This window comes from Rhynchophorus ferrugineus, unplaced genomic scaffold (assembly GCF_030347505.1).
Source record: "Rhynchophorus ferrugineus isolate W39M unplaced genomic scaffold, kcgeb_rfMv2 rfM1, whole genome shotgun sequence".
In the NCBI taxonomy this organism is placed as follows: domain Eukaryota; kingdom Metazoa; phylum Arthropoda; class Insecta; order Coleoptera; family Curculionidae; genus Rhynchophorus; species Rhynchophorus ferrugineus.
Genome location: NW_027472580.1, coordinates 18,797,773 through 18,814,527, shown reverse-complemented (window position 1 = coordinate 18,814,527; position 16,755 = coordinate 18,797,773). Strand labels below are relative to the sequence as shown.

The 16,755-nt window shown below is 32.3% G+C and overlaps 1 protein-coding gene across 5 annotated transcripts in view; it reads left to right on the top strand.

The window, feature by feature from the left end:
• Positions 1-16,755, top strand: part of tty (tweety) — a 139,838-nt gene that overhangs the window by 110,861 nt on the left and 12,222 nt on the right. For 3 of the 5 annotated variants that reach the window (XM_076417709.1, XM_076417685.1, XM_076417702.1), the window contains 2 exons: positions 3,070-3,307; positions 14,063-14,230. In XM_076417709.1, the coding sequence (XP_076273824.1) occupies positions 3,176-3,307; positions 14,063-14,230 (300 nt within the window). In that variant the 5' untranslated portion in view covers positions 3,070-3,175. Of the gene's footprint in view, positions 1-44; positions 423-3,069; positions 3,308-14,062; positions 14,231-16,755 lie in introns of those variants that run through there. The other 2 variants (XM_076417717.1, XM_076417692.1) reach the window with 1 other exon arrangement.

Genomic DNA, 16,755 nt, shown 5'->3' with positions numbered 1-16,755 from the left:
TCTGATACGAGTTTTTTTTGTGTCCTTATCTTTGGTCAATATTTATTCGACGTAAATTGTGTATCGGGGAGAAATATTGACACAAATAACACGGTGTTTTTTAAAAATGATTATCGTAAAGTCTGGCAATGTCCGTTCGATGAATTAACAGCTTTTCAGTGCAGTCGCACCGAACTGAGATATCTATAAAACATCTTATCGTGTGGTTATTTCAGTTTACTGCGTGCAGTCGGTCCGGTATTAGGAAGTAGAATACTGATTTCGATTTAAATACGGTACGTCATGTTTAGGTTTCTGAAATTCGTTTATTTCTTCGCGATTGTCGCCAAATTAATGGTATTTTGTTTGAAAATGGTTTTTCGCGATGAGAAGCTGAACGCTCTGGAATCGCCAACCAGAAGAAGGAAAGTGAAGTACTGTTGGTGAGTGTTCGTATTTTAATTATTATTGCTGTATTTTAAAATATATTAGTCGATCAAAATTATATGCGATTTTTATAAAACCATTTAATGGTCGTGATAATGCTGATTACGTGACATTACGTATGTAATGTAATTCTTTTCAACCCAAATAATCTAATGTAATTGATTTGATTGTTTGTTGTTGATAGATGTTGTGATAGATGTCCCATGTTTTTTATTTTATTTATAGGAGAATGTCAAATCATATTTTATAGATTTTTTTCATTCTTTAACGAAAATGGATAGATAACGTTTTTGTAAAATAAATTAACATTTGTTTGTTAAACTTTTAAGGTAATTTAAAAATTGTTAATAACACAGGTCTATCAATAAAATATTAAGAGTGTTTAGGTTTTGTGACGTAATATTTATGTTTTTAGGTGTGGTGAATCCGAAAGCTATTGCGAGTTATTACATTAAATTAAAAGAGAATGTAGGATATTTGGAGGATATCTTTTTATTTACAAACCATAACGATACATATTTTTTAACACTAGTGCGCAATAGAACCTTTTTTTTTCCTATGAGGCTCTTTGTGCATTTTCGCTTATTAGAAGAATCTGTAAGATTTCTCTGAAGCGTCCAATAGTGAGGATACATTACTCAACAAATATCTCCAGATTAGGCGCATGCGCTTACTTATACACAAATTTGATAAATAATTGATCTAATGTTGAAACTATATAAGGGGGAAAATAAACATTGAAACTTTTTTGAAATAACGCATTCTATTTTTCCTGCCTTTCTATATTTCATATTTGAACAATTAAATGAATTCGAAAACCATATAAATAAACATTGCCATAAAAAGATCAAAATCGTTTAGATGAAACCCAGTCCATAGTGTTAAAATAAAACGAAAAAGCCACCACTATATATGAAAGCAGTGAAATTCTTCTAAAAATCTCCAAATATGATCAACTATCGTCGCTACTACCTTTACTAGCCTAAAATGAATCGATGATCATCCTTTTAAGCTGAAAATAACTCTCAGTCAATTCTTTTTACAAAACAATAATTTATTTATCAATATTCTTATATAATAATGCATTGTATTTTCCTTGTCACTAGATCATTAGGGTGTCGTTGATAGTTTTATATTGTTTATTTGATCCAGGTATACTTTTGTTAGCAAATTTAATTATTTCATAGTATTACTTAGCAAAATACTGTCTAATTTCTTCTTCTCTGAATTTCACATTCTTCGACTTTTACTCTCAACAAGTTCTAGCAACAAATTAATCTCACCTATAAAATAAAATTTAAATCAATTCTAAAATATATTATGTTTAAAATAAATGTCTAATTATTACAGGTTACTAAAATTTTTGCTACTATTCTTAATAAACAAACCTCATTGATAACTTGACTACTTCCAACACAACAAGAATCATTTTCTTCTCTATGTTTGTTATCCTTAAATTTTGGCATATGTTGATATCTATTCGATGTCGTTGAAAATCATGTGTTATAAATTTGGCAGCTAAAATTCCCACTATAAATAAAATTCATGTTGTTTGGATTTTATAACTTAATGATTTTTAAAAATTTAACCTTACATTCTGTACTAACCATTGTTCTTCCATATTTTAAAACCAATGTATATTAAACCAATGTATATTAAATTATAATAACACAACGGTTTATTTATTATTATTATAGAATTATTAATGTATCACAAAATCTAAGTATTCTAGATTGGTACCGCCATTAGAAAAGGAAGGCAATATAGTTTATTCTTTTCTATGGTTTTCTATACAAGAGCAATATTGTTCAAAATAGCCGTGTGGAGTGACCAGAACCTTGAAGTTACGAATAATCGAATTCTGACACGTTTATATATTCCCAGGAGATAATATGTTATTTACTCTTCTTTACTCCCAAATTAACCTTTCTTATTATACTTAGTGGTTCAACAATCTGCCCAATGGACAATAACATTCCTTATGATTATATTACATAAACAACATGTATGTAATACTTAGTAATCGTAACACATTAAATGGTCCCTTGTGTTCATAATAATTCATATATGACCATTAGATCGTATGGTGGTAATGATTTTAGTCTACGCCCATCACTGCTATCATATACATTGAGCTGATTGGCAAGATTATTGGAGTGCACCGACACTTTCGAAATACTTAATATCACGCTGTATCATTTCACTAGAAACGTAGTATGGTGCATCGACTATAACGCTATAGCACACTTTGTTTTGGAACCGTTGAGTGATGTCTCTATTATATTTGCTAGAAGTACCCTATTTGGATAACTTAGAACCAAATGGGCGTAGCATTGATTTGTACAGAAATTTCTTATTTCCAAAGGATAATTTCGATTTGCGCCTAACATTTTGTTTAGTAAATCCAAGTTGTTTTCATTTGACGTTTTTCTTCTCCTTTTCCTAGTTAGACGTCGGTATAGATGCATGGCATTGCATCATGCAAGTATAATTATTAAGTGTAAATATATTTTTATACTTAATTATCTAGAAGTATTTTAACTTTTCTTGTGGGTCTATAGGAATGAATGGTATAAATAATATAATTTTAACACCATTTGCTTTTAATGTTAATTCATGCATATTTTGTTTTGTTTTCTTCAGATTCGTCCGCCAGCCCAGTGAGGTCGTTCTACATTCGAGCGCGGCAGCGATGGTATAAGTGGCGCGGGTCGCATAAGCCCCGCCGCCCCCCGGCCGTCCGTCTGCCATGGGCGCCCGCTCCGATGACGTGTACCGCCCTCCGAGGCTCGCCGAATGGTTTCACCGTTTGCCGCACGTCAACGCCAGCTTCAAGAATGTGGATAGCACCTTCGATCCCAAATCTCCGGTATACATAGAGGTGAGTTTGCATTTAATTATCATTACTATATTATTAAGGGACTATTCTGGTTTATAAATTTGAAAAAAGTCGTTTATTTCATATTAGGGAGTTTAACCATTTAAGAATATGAAGAATATGCCCATCAGAAGGTTTTTGTAGCTAAAGCTATTTTAGTTTTTTTTCCTACTCTGTTCTGTATCATGGCAATCTGTTTTAGAACAATAAACCACTGTGTTGTCCATCTTCTAAGCTGTTTGTATTGTTTTTTTTACGAGAGAGCTTCAATATGTAGTCGCATCTTCCATCCATCTACATGAAACTGTTTGGGATTGGGGATGTGGCAGGTCTTGAGCCTCGCATACTGTTGTCCTCCTATTATAATCGACGCCAATGCAAAATCGTTTGTATGTTGCCCAAGTCTCCACTGATACTCTATTCTTACCTGTTTTACTGTTCGCACACCGAGATGTGCATGTTCCCTAAAGCCTTGCTCTGAAACCTTTCAATATTTCCATATTTTTCTTGCTCACTGTCCCCCTATTTGAATTCCATATGTCCAGGTTGGCTTGATTTTTTTTATTATTTAATTATTACATTGTTACTAGTCGTTTCCGACTAACCTACAATTTGTCTTGATGATAACTTAAATCTAGGTATATAACTAGGAGGACCCATCGGCCCCATCTCAGTCTCTGGTGAAATAATGTTTATACATGTCACTGCTGTATATTTTATTAAATTCACCTCACTACACAACACTACACTTTGATTCTTTTGAGTCTGTGGCCTGCTCTGGTGGTATCCAAAAGTTACAATATTTCAATATTCTCATGAGAATGAAGTCTTTCGTCATGCCTTCTTGCAATTTTCTTGACAGTCCTGTAGTATTTGGGAGCGCCCACAATACTTCTCAGGAAAAATTAGTATTTTGTTTATGTTACTTTTTGCAGAACATCCCCATAGTTGAATGTCCATATAGGTTTCAGTATTTGATTGCATAACAGAAATTTATTTATGTACTGATAATTGTGATTTTCTTCCAATTAGCCCATACATTTTCCTATATTTCAATTTCAGTTCTTTTCTTTTCTTCTTTATATGTTCTTTCCAGCTTGTTTTGTATCAAGATTCATACCGAGATATTCAGTGTTGTTGCTATATGGAACTATAGTATTATTTAAAGTTATTGGTGCTTGTACGGTCTGATTGTTGGTGAACTGCACATGCACAGATTTACTTTCGTTAATTTTTATTTTCCAACTTTGTGTCCAATTATTTATATTGTCACTTGCCTGTTATAATTTTCATATGCTTCTTCACTATTGTCCCCGACAGCTATAATCGCAGTATCATCTGCAAATGTAGCCATCGTAATATTCTCTATTTGTAGTATATCGCAATTGCAAAGTAGATAAAGCATTGGCCCCAGTACACTTCCTGGTGGTAAATAATCATTCTGGCTGTAATGTACGATTTTAATAGTTCGGTGTGTAGTTTTGGTAACATTTTCTGTAGTTTATGAAGAAGACCTCCATGCCAAACCTTATTGAAGGCTCTCCATGTTTTGGGATCATTATAATTTCCGCCATCTTCCAAATGCCTGGGACATGTTTTAATCTGAATGCTGTATTGATCAAGTTGGAGAGTTTTATAATTCCATTTCTTGGTAGTTTTTGAAGTAATTCTCCTGTTAATAAATCATAGCCCGCTGATTTCTTGAGATTAATGTCAGTTTTAATAACTTATTTTAGCACTTTCGGCGTGACTAATTCAATCATCAAATTTTCAGCTTCTATGTCCGGCAAATTATATTCAGTATTAGTTACGTTTGGTTTGAAAGTTTTTTCTAGATATTCAGCAAATTCTTCTGCTTTTTGGTGATTGACACGTACCTAATTCCCACATGAGCGCTTTAGATATTTCGTGGCTTTCCAGAGTGAATAATCAGTTTCTTTATCATGTGTTAAGTTGGCTTGATAATTGATTTTTATACCATCATTTTGAACTCATTGCTTTTGCCAAGTAAACCTACGATCCAAATAAAGGCTCAAGTATTTTCCATGCTCCTCTTGTGGAATTGGGTTGGTTTGTCTTTATTATTTATTGGTGAAACCATTTCGATTTTATTGATATGACATTGAAGTTGGAATGAAACAGTTTATGTGTCAGAATGCACTGGTAGGGCAGCAGGGTCGTTGGGATAGGTCGCGGTCATTGTGTGATCACTAGTTGGAAGGTCCGCAATATATAGATGTTTTAATGACGAGTCATCAAGGAACGAATTTTTAAATGTGTTTTTCTCGAAACTACTTTTTTCATGGCAGTTGAAATGACATCTCAAGTTTTACTGACTTGATTTACGAAAATTTTTTTCCTAATTCCAATTTCCAATTTTATTTTAAATAGTAAAAATGTATTGATCATTTTGATATTGAGTTATTAAGCTTCGTTTCTAGAGGCCCCGTCACTACACACACCTACATATCAGACTATTAATAATATTTTGAAAAATGCCCTTAAGGGCATATTCTTAAGACTTAAATCGATTTTTTCAAATTTCTAAACTAGATACCCCCTTATATAGCTAAATCCGATCATGTTTCACTGTGGACAAAAGTATTCTAGTGAGCATAGTTTTTCCAACAAACCAACAAAATACATTGTTCAATGACCATTAACTATGAAAAATTATCACTTAAATTTCAAAATTAGAAACAATCTTATGTTGAAATACAATGTCGTGTAAGAATTGCAAGTCAACCTAACGGCTACTTTCTGAGTCCGATTTTATTTAGATTTATTAGACCAGTTCACACTATATTTTAACAGAAAACTACTAACAGATCAACTACTTATAGCCAATAAATACTAAAATAGCTGAAAAAAGTATGCCCTAATACATTAATTAAATTTAACTATAATAATTTTAGTTTTCATATCAAGCTAAATCATGTAATACAGATGGTATCCATCAAATTGAAAACATTAAATAAAAACTATGAATTAAAATTATAATGATACCTTGTTATAAGACATCTTTTTATATAAGGACTTCGAATTAATTTTAACGTTTTCTTTTTTTGTCTAATCGAAGACTTTATTGTAAGAAATTATTAATTTTCTTTTATGTTTCCCCATATCAGATATTTGAATTTAATATGAAAAAAAGTTACAACTGTTCTATATAGAGAAAACTCTATTTGGTTGCTTATCGTGATATAGTCACCAATGGTGAATATAGGATTATTCAACTGTAATAAATATAGTACTTTGACAACCATTATTTAACCAACAAACAGGCGAAGAAAATATAAAACTTCACTCTGATTATTTCACACATAATCCAGATTTTCTTCCAAAGGGAACAACCGACTCCAATGAAAGCGAAGACGGTTTCATTCGTTAGTAATGTTTTTGGGATGCTGAAATTAAACAAATACGGAAATAAATAATTTGAAAGAAACACCTTATTTTGCATTACATCAGGAAATACATTTTTTATGTAAAGATTTGTGTCAAACTCTTTAACACTATCATTTTTGGGTATATGTGATCTGAAGTGTTCCAATTATACGTTTCCAATTTTTATTTTCTTTTTGTTGTTACTATTTTTTTGTGTTTTCTGATTCTGGTTTAATAAATACTTTTTCTAAAATTTTATATTTAAAAAAAATAGCGCAGTCAGTTCAGATAAGTTATAAATAGACGGTATATTAATCTTAGTTTATCTGTATGAATGGTATACGCTTGCTTAATCATTAACTGAACTGCTGCAAAATTTATTTTTGTTGATTATTACTGCTATATCATATTATCCTATGACCTATTTGTTTTTATTCATTATCTTTCATCGTAAGACATATTTTATTTTATATTTGATTTAAAGGTTAATGTCAGTCCAGTCATAGTTCTTGTTTTTTTTATAAATTAAAAACATAATGGGGTTTTGTAACATGATATTTTTCTTTACAAGGACTGTGAACTAATTTTAGTTTTTATTTTTTGTTCAATCCAGTGCTCTATCGTAAGAAATTCTTCTTCTTTCTCTATTTTTTCAATCTTTTCTGCATCATTTAAAGTTAACGTTGTTTTTCGGGACAAATAACAAAATATGCAAATAGAATAATTAAACAGAAACAATATCATTAAATATAAATTATTTTGACATTATAGTGCATATAAAACTAGAGTTACTTTACTTTCACTAGAGAGAATCTACCTTTTTACGTTTAGTTCTTGTTTCCTTTGTTGTTGTGTTTATATCTTTTCTCTTTTTTTTGTCAAGTCATTTTGATGTCACTTTATTTCTCTTTTGTTTCTTCCTTAGTTTTGCAAGCATTCCTTAATTATAGCTTTTGTCGATCTGCTTATTGGGATTTTTTCTACCAGTGTGCTATGGTATTGTGCATTGTACATACATTGTAATCCAATCCACCCAAAACAAAGTTCTACGATTAATTACCAATGCTTGTCGCTACGTAACCAACGAAGAGCTACACGATGACCTCGGAATCAAATTGATACACAAAGTGATCCAAGATTTCGCCTTATAACATGAAATAAGGTTGCTAAATCACAGCAAGGTGGAAGCCATACAGGTACTGTACAATACGCAGCAGATTGAAACGAACGAAACTACACGAACTTGTTTAGTGTATAATTGTATTCTTAACTTTAGCTTAAGGAGATTAGTTTTATTTTAATTTGGAAAATACATACTGATGTACTTATTAATCCCGTACTCGCCTTGCCTGTGTATTAATGCAAGTGCAACAGAACAGTAGTAATAAATCAATTTGTAAATTAGGAATGTACTAATGTGGAATATCAAGTGTAAGATGTAATTAATTAAAAAAAATAGTATACTCGAAGTCTTGATATGTATTGGCTGTTTTATTAGACGAACATACATTAATTCGTCTTTTATTCACAATTAGTTACAGCCGATTAGTTTGTACTACAATCTCCGCGAGGTTTTGATAATGTTTTACCATGCACGTGAATTTACAATTCATCTGAATTAGTCAAAATAATTGCAAATCTACCGTACATACATATATATACCGACTTACGAATAATTAATAATACTGCTGACAAAGCACGCCACTGAATTTTCTTACCTCTTAAATCAACCATTGTTATGCATCTGTTACGCATTCTGAAGGGTCCCCTTGCACTTCCTTAAGTTGCCGCTTTGTTTCCTGAATACTAATCAACCGCAGGCCGTGGCGTTCATGACAATGTCAACTTTTATTTTAACTGCAATGAGTCGGTACTCTTATATTCCACGTTTAACAGCGGAGAACACACGAAAACAATATTAAAACCGACGCATTATTTAATACAATTAATTAGTTGAGCCGATGGGAATTTTTGGTTTAAACAAAACAAAAAATCAATAATAAATGGGAATTAATAGGCAAATATTGTACAATATATTATTATTTTTTATTTTCATGCTCTTATTATTCCACGATGTGCTCAATGACATATAAACTAGTATTATATTTTAATTACTATTCTATGTTATTCCAAAAACTGTCTTGTGTCTATTAATCAGGTCGGATGATAAAAAACGTTTTAACCTACGCACTTCACTGACATCGCACATATTTAATTGTTTAGTGAATGTATTCGGGTGCAACGACACTCTTTTAAAGTGCTTTACACTGACACTACATCACACTCGTTATGGTTTCCAGAAGGATATCGCGCTGAATTAGTTTGTTACTGGCATAATATGGGGGCGTCAACGATGGCACTTTATTTTGAAACCTCTAAACTATTGCAGCACAGTTCGATTCCACACGTGCATATGAGCCTAAGATTGACTTACTGATACAGCAATTTCCTATTATCCCAAGATAATTTGAATTTACGCCCTAGACGCCAATATATCCTCAGAAGTAATACGAGGGTGGTTCAAATATGATGGAGACAAACACTATAGCATGTATGTTTTGAAGGTCTTGGCTTGAGTATGTGATAGCTGGGTCCCTTTACAAACAGTGTGGCATAGTTTTCGTCGGTAGCGCATGTTTCACGCGCGTGCTACGACTATGACTGAAGTCAAGTGCGCAGCGTATTGTCATTCGTTTTTTAGTGGCGTTTAGACGTTAAAAAGACGGACATTTTTCTGCGTTTGCAAAGTCAGTTCAGTAGTGAGTGCCTGAGTAGAGCTGCCGTGTTTAAATGGGCCGTGTTTCATAGGACTTCATTTTAGTAACAACATGAATAAATATATTAATCAAAGTCTATGGAAAGCTATAATTTTTTCCATCTTTCAAGTAGTCCTAAAAATCATTTTCGAACCTAGAAACGCATCAAACCAATCTTTGGTTTCTTCAAATTAAGTGAAATTTATCACAGAAGAGCATTCTCCATTGTTCAATACTAGTAATCTTTTTTCAGCGTCTCTGTACTTCGAGTTACATTAACTTTTATTACTTTTTAACATCATCATCAGTTTAACATCAAATTTATTTACTTTTGAATCATTCTCATAGATACAAATAATCTTCAGGCGCCCTTAAACTACAATTAGTAACGTTTCAATTTTCTATACTCACATTTTATTTTCTTTTAAGTCAGAAGCATCATGTTTGATGCACAAAAGCCAATGTTTATGAATGACTTCAGATACATTCAAAGTATGTCTCGTAAAATAACAATCATGTAAACAGTGTGAATTTCATTTTACCAATATATATTGACATATATATTGGTAAAATGAAACCATATATATGGATATCTGTTTTTCCTCCTTCTTTTCACTTTTCACTCTCGCCATGTCTTGACCTTCAACATATATGTTACCTACCAATGATTTGGTTGTATTAAAATGTGTGATTTATTAATGTTATTAAAGATACAAGGATTAATTAAGATATTGTGCTTCATCTACATTCCAAAACTTAGGTTAAATTAAATTAATTTAAATTAATTAATATCATTGTTACTTCATTTAGTTAATGTTTAGATAGTGCTATTGAATCTTATTTTGATAATATTTCTAAACGCAGCTGGCTGAACGAATAATAATGATAATAACCATGAATATGGACATTAAAAATAGATGGAAGATTCTGGAAGCTTTAATCGATATTTTTATTCTCAGTAATTATATATAGATTGTGGGTGGGTATTTCATAATAACACTCGGGATATTTGGTGATTTTTCGATCAATTGATCATCAGATATTATTTGAGTAGATATTCGAAGAATTAGCTGAGCAATGAGACAAAAGAACTCTATCAAAACCTCATCCAATTGTAATAATCCAAATGTACTTGATGAAGTCTTCAATCCGCATTAATAGCTATAATAGCACTCTGGTGTTCATTTTTAGTATTATTGTGTTATACAGTTTGATGTGACCAGATCTTCTAACGAAGCGCTTTATACACGTTTACAAATGTATTGTGATGTTGCTTCATCATATCCCAATTGATGAATTGATTTTTGGCGTCAATGACAAAAAATATGCAATGAGAATGCAATTTTTTTGACAAAAATCTAGTTCGAACTTTCAAAGAATTTTCAGACAACTTAGCAGTTGATAAATTAACTGTTTCCACACGTTTACGTACGTTGGAAAAGAGCTAGACAAAAACATAACAGCGTTTGTGGCGTGCCTGTTTATTTTATTGATTTGCAAAAAGCTATTGGACACACCATCTCGGCTATCATGGATTTCCTAACCAAACATGGTTTCACACAAATTCAAGAACTCTCCTAGACTGTTTGCTCTTCTTTCAACTGAAAAGCACCACGGTTTAAATCAGGTCATTCAGGAGGCCGTAAAAAGCTGAAAACTGAAGAGCTTTTTAGTGCTGGCAACTCGCTGTTGATGCTTAACAGGTATATTTTGAAATCCGTAATCGATGAAGATGAAGAACAATAAATAGAAGTTGAGTAATAATAACAAATATAAAAATCGACTTCTTATTTAATTATCGTTAACCAACTGTGGATTATGAAATTAGTTTAAAATAAACAAAAGAGAAGCTATAATAAGCGAATAAGAGAGAGAAAATAAATAGGATTATGGGGTAATAACAATATCGTTTTTCATAAAAACAGTATATATAGTGCGGTCTGAACTATATATTTTAATGGGGCCCCTAGAGAAATATGAGTACCATAAAAAACTCGTAAAAATATACCCATTCTCTTTAGTCTGCTCATCTTGTAAATCATGTTTAGTGCTACTTTAAATTAGCCGTAAAACAAATTATTGTATAATATAATTAATTATATTACCAATATTTCAACCAAATAATGTATGAACTGAAAGGAAATTTTTAAATTGTTAATGGTCTGCATATTCTCTTATGTGTAAAACTTATCTGAAAGTGAAATGGTGAAGGTCAACGTAATAACGAAATATCTGCCAACATTTATCTTTTGTCGTCAACAGTTTTATATAGAAGATAGCAATTTTTATTTTGAGATTATTATACATTTTAAGTACCAAAAAGGCCAACATATATTTTCAATATTTATGTTTTAAAATATATTTTCATAATAATATTGTTTATATATTTATATTATAATATTTTTATGTTAATAATATGTTGTTTTTTTTTCAATTTTATCTTAATAAGGACATTTATATGTTATGTAACAGAGAAAAATATTTTTATGTTTATTTATTAATAATAAAATTGCAAAATTCATTTTGTTTTGATTATTCAACCAGTGAATCAATTTCAAATGTTTTTTCATGTTTTTGTTGTGCAAATTTTTATCTACTGTGTTGAAGATTCTATTAAACATATCAATATAAAGTCTATAGGGAGGTCGAACTAAGCAGTGTTATCAAAATTTGAAAAAAGTAAGGTAATCTTGAGGATGACCATTTTCTTAATACATCTCATTAAACACGCTTAGTAAAATTTTAATTTGTAATTTATTTACTAATGTTGTTCCATTTACATCAGTTCGCAAGCAAGACGGGATAAATACATCAGTATGTAACAGGTCAACTGAAAAATCCCCGGCCTGACACATAGATGGCGCTACTATATTTAAATCCATATGTTTTTTAGTTAGACCTAACCCTCAAAAAGATGCGTGTATAAATTTGACAGCTGTCAGATCATTAGTTTGTGAATTATAGCATTTTGAGTTAAGAAACTTTTGTTATTGTGAAACAAATGGATAAAAAGGAATTTCGCGTGTTGACAAAATATTGATTTTTGAAGGGAAAAAATACAGTTGAAGAAAAAACTTCGCTTGATGCCGAGTTTCCGGACACTGCCCCAGAAAAATCAAGCATCAAGGATTGGTATGCTAAATTTAAACGTGATGAAATGAGCACTGAAGACGGTGAGCGCAGTGGACGCCCAAAAGAGGTTGTTACCGACGAAAACATTTTAAAAAGTCCACAAAATGATTTTGTATGACCGTAAATTAAAATTGAATGAAATAGCAGACACTCTAAATATATCAACTGAACATGTACGTCATATCATTAACGAATATTTGAGTATGAGAAAGCTCTGTGCAAAGTGGGTGCCGCGCGAGCTCACTTTTGACCAAAAACAGCGACGAGTTGATGATTCGGAGCAATGTTTGAAGATGATGAGCGTAATAAACGCGAGTTTTTGTGTCGATATGTGACATTGGATGAAACATGGCTCCATCATTTCATTCCGAAGTCCTATCGAGAGTCATCCGAGTATGATGAAGGACGCATATGATGAACCCGCTCTAAAGCGTGGAAAACGCAACATTCGGCTGGCAAGGCTATGGTGTCTGTATTTTGGGATGCGCATCATTTTCATTGACTACCTTGAAAATGGAAGGACCATCAACAGTGACAATTACATAGCGTTATTGGACCGTTTGAAGGACGAAATCGGCGAAAAACGGCCGCATTTGAAGAAAAAGAAAGTGCTGCTTCACCAAGACAATGCATCGTGTCACAAGTCTGTGGAAACGATGGCAAAAATCCATGAATTGAGTATTCTCCAGATCTAGCCCCCAGCGACTATTTGCTGTTCTCAGGTCTCAAAAGATTTAGAAGAAATTATGTTGAATAAAAAAAACTAATTTTGCCAAAAAAACGTGTTTTACTATGGTAGGCCGGGGACTTTTTAATTAACCTGTTACATGCATGCGTCTAATAAAATTTAAGGAATTTGAAGAAATATTTTGAACTAAAATTTTTGGCATTCAGGAAAAAATAATAAGTAGTTTATATTGATCAGAAATGTTTTTATTTGGATGAATTACAAGAAACGTAGGCAAGCATCTAGCAATGACATCCATATCTAGACGACCAGAAATATTTCTGTAGCAGATGTTTGTATTTTTTGAGGGCATGAGGGTATAAACGACAATCTATGTTATGAAATAGAATTCTGCCAAATGGATTTTTGAATGTTGCGAAGAGTATAGAGTTCTTTTGAGATATTTTACATCAGATATCGCGACTTTTCAATTGATCTGTTGATAAAAACTCCAAAAAATATACAAAACAGTTGTGTTATATATATATATATATATATATATATATATTTATTTATTTATTTATTTATTTATCTATTTATTTATTTATTTATTTATATACTTTATATACTTTTATTGAACGACGAAACATATTGAACAACTTAATATTAGCAGATAGAAAGGTTATTTATATTTCGAGATTATAGATCACCGTTATTTTGCTCCATTTTATTGAATTGATTTCACTGTTATTTGTTCCTTTTCAGGCCATATGATATATGGAACTATACGTAATGGTTTTTCTTTTTTATTTGCAGAGTTTGGGGATATTAGCATCGATACCGGCAGCCTGGCTGATCTTTACCCTTTTCGTTCTCCTCCTTTATCTATTGACGAGATGTTGCGATCGGAAACCGAGACACGCCAAGTCAATTTCGGCCCTGAAGATTACTTTGGCCGTAACGTCGGTTTTATGTTGTGCAGCGGTAAGTTCAATTATTGTTTATTTTTGTTTCTTGATTGGAGTACAGGCTTCTATAATCAGGTAGGTGACCTCGATAGATAGCACTAACCAATTTTCTACAGTGGGTGGCCAAATTATTAGGAACAATTTCTGGTTTAATTGGATTTCTGTAAGAAATGATTACTTGGTGGTTTCCTATATATTTTTTATTTTGTATCTGTATCTCTCTATTGGGATCATAAAAACCCTAAAAAATATACAAAACAGTTTTATGATGTTCCTTTCAGTAATTTTTTTTCAGTATTTAATTAAAAAATAATAGAACTAATTTTAATATTTAGTGTTGCCACCCTTTTCTGCAATAAGAGCTTTTATACGTCGTCTCAATGCATGTTTTCGCATATTCCTGGAGTTTGGAGTTGTGATGCCATTCTCTGATGAGAGTTTCAATTAACTATTTCTTGGTGATAATCGCTTTTTTTGCAATATCCGGTTTGGTGAGTTCCCACATATTTTCTATGGGATTCATTTCTGGTAAATTATCTGGCCTAGACAAAATAGTGTTTTTTTTCGCCAAATATGCAGTAACACTTCTGGTTTTGTGACAAAGTCATACTGAAAAATGTAGTTGTCATCATCAGACAACCATTCATTGATCTGCTGTAGTAACCGGGTTTCTAATACTCGCTTGTATTGGTCTTATTTCATTGTCCCTTCTACAATGTATAGGCGTCCCATGCCTTCGACAGATCACAGATAACAGAGCACAACATGACACTAATCGGTATTTAACCGTCTCTACAAGGCAGTCGGCGTGGAATTTGTTCGTTGGAAAAGCACACCTGTAAATTAATAGAATTGATACTAGAAAAACGTTATTGACTAATTGTATTGCTAAAAAAGTTATACTTACTCGACTCTTAATCCAGTCTGCAACAGTCATATTTCGATATTCTATCCTGGTCTAGGGCAATGGAGTCGTTTCTTTTTCATGCGGTCAGTTAGGCATTGTTTTTTGGAAGATCGAAATCCTATTAGATTCTCTTCAACCAAACGCCTCCGCATTGTCCTCTCCAAAATGTTTATACCACCGTCGTTTATTATCATAGTCAAATGAGCAACGTTCTTTTTACGTTTTTCGAGGCAGATGTTTCTGATTTTTCGATCGGTACAAGGTGTGCAATTCTTTTTACAATATCTTTTCTATAAATTCGTTGGAAAACTTGATGTCAAATTGACATTTAAACGTCTCAAGAGTCGTTTAAAGATTACTATTATCCAGAGATCGTACCGTCGAAAAATGATCCACAAGACATTTTATTTTGGCATGCCATTGTGAAAAGTATGGTTATAAACAAAAGAATACGTGCCTGCGAACCAAACGATGAAAACCGTCGAATGATTTTTGGAGACTGAAACTTTCCAAGAGGAACCGAAGACGCCACGAATTGATTTCGATCACCGCAAACGGAAAGATTTTCTTCGCGCAGACCCCGAACGTTCGCTTCGTTCAACTCTGTACTCACCATTATATTTTAAGGATGCTTTTTGCTCTCAATATTTAGGAAGGTGGCCAACTAAGTTTTTGATTTCTGTGGTTGATCATTGTCCGTGATCGCAAGAACAATAAAATCATCATTTTTACTAATCCGGCTACTCCAATTGCTACCAGGTATTATTTCATAATTTAATTCACTCTAAGGTATAAATAGCAATATTTTGAATTACTTGCCCCTCATCGATATTTTTTGGTCGGGTACTTTGTCAAAGTATCGATAGTTGTAAATGAGAGCATCGAACTGAAGTAAGTTAAGTAATATATCGATATTCGAACTTTTGTACCAATTAAACATTTTTTTTAAGAAGTAACTGAATTATAAATACATAATTGGTATTTCTGTTTCAGTTACGTATTTTAACTACAAGTAATTCAAATATTGCCCAACCTTGCTATAATTATACGGGGTGATTGGGCTCATTTCAGATTTTACCGGTTTCTCTTCAGAGAAGTTCAAATTCGTTGAACAAATTATTTAACATCTTACCTGGTCTTTATTGGTGGTTAAACGTAAAACTATTCATTCGATTCAAAATGACATAGCGTCAGGTTTAATACGCGTTATTTAGATATGTATTCACGCTGCAACGTTTACAACAATATGTTTCTCAAAACGTGACTGATATTGATAACAAACGTGAGCGGCATTCAACATCGATGCAATCACTTCAAGTATCTCTACATTTCACTGAATCGCACATAATTATGCATGGTTTGCATTATAATTTGCCTTCGTTATATAAGTGCATATTTTAATACAGTAATCCCTCATTACACGCGGTCACACCAACCGCGGTTTCTCTTTTCAGGTTTAAGCTGACTAAGGACCGATTAACTCTTGTTTTGTTGTACCGCCTCAGGTGATTTTATGGTGAACCCAATGTTTATTTACCTTTTTGGCTCTCCAAAAAATAAAAATAAGGACTGCTTGGGTTATGATGACGCTATTTACAGACTGGTTTACTAATTGTTTTGTGCCTAGTGTTAAA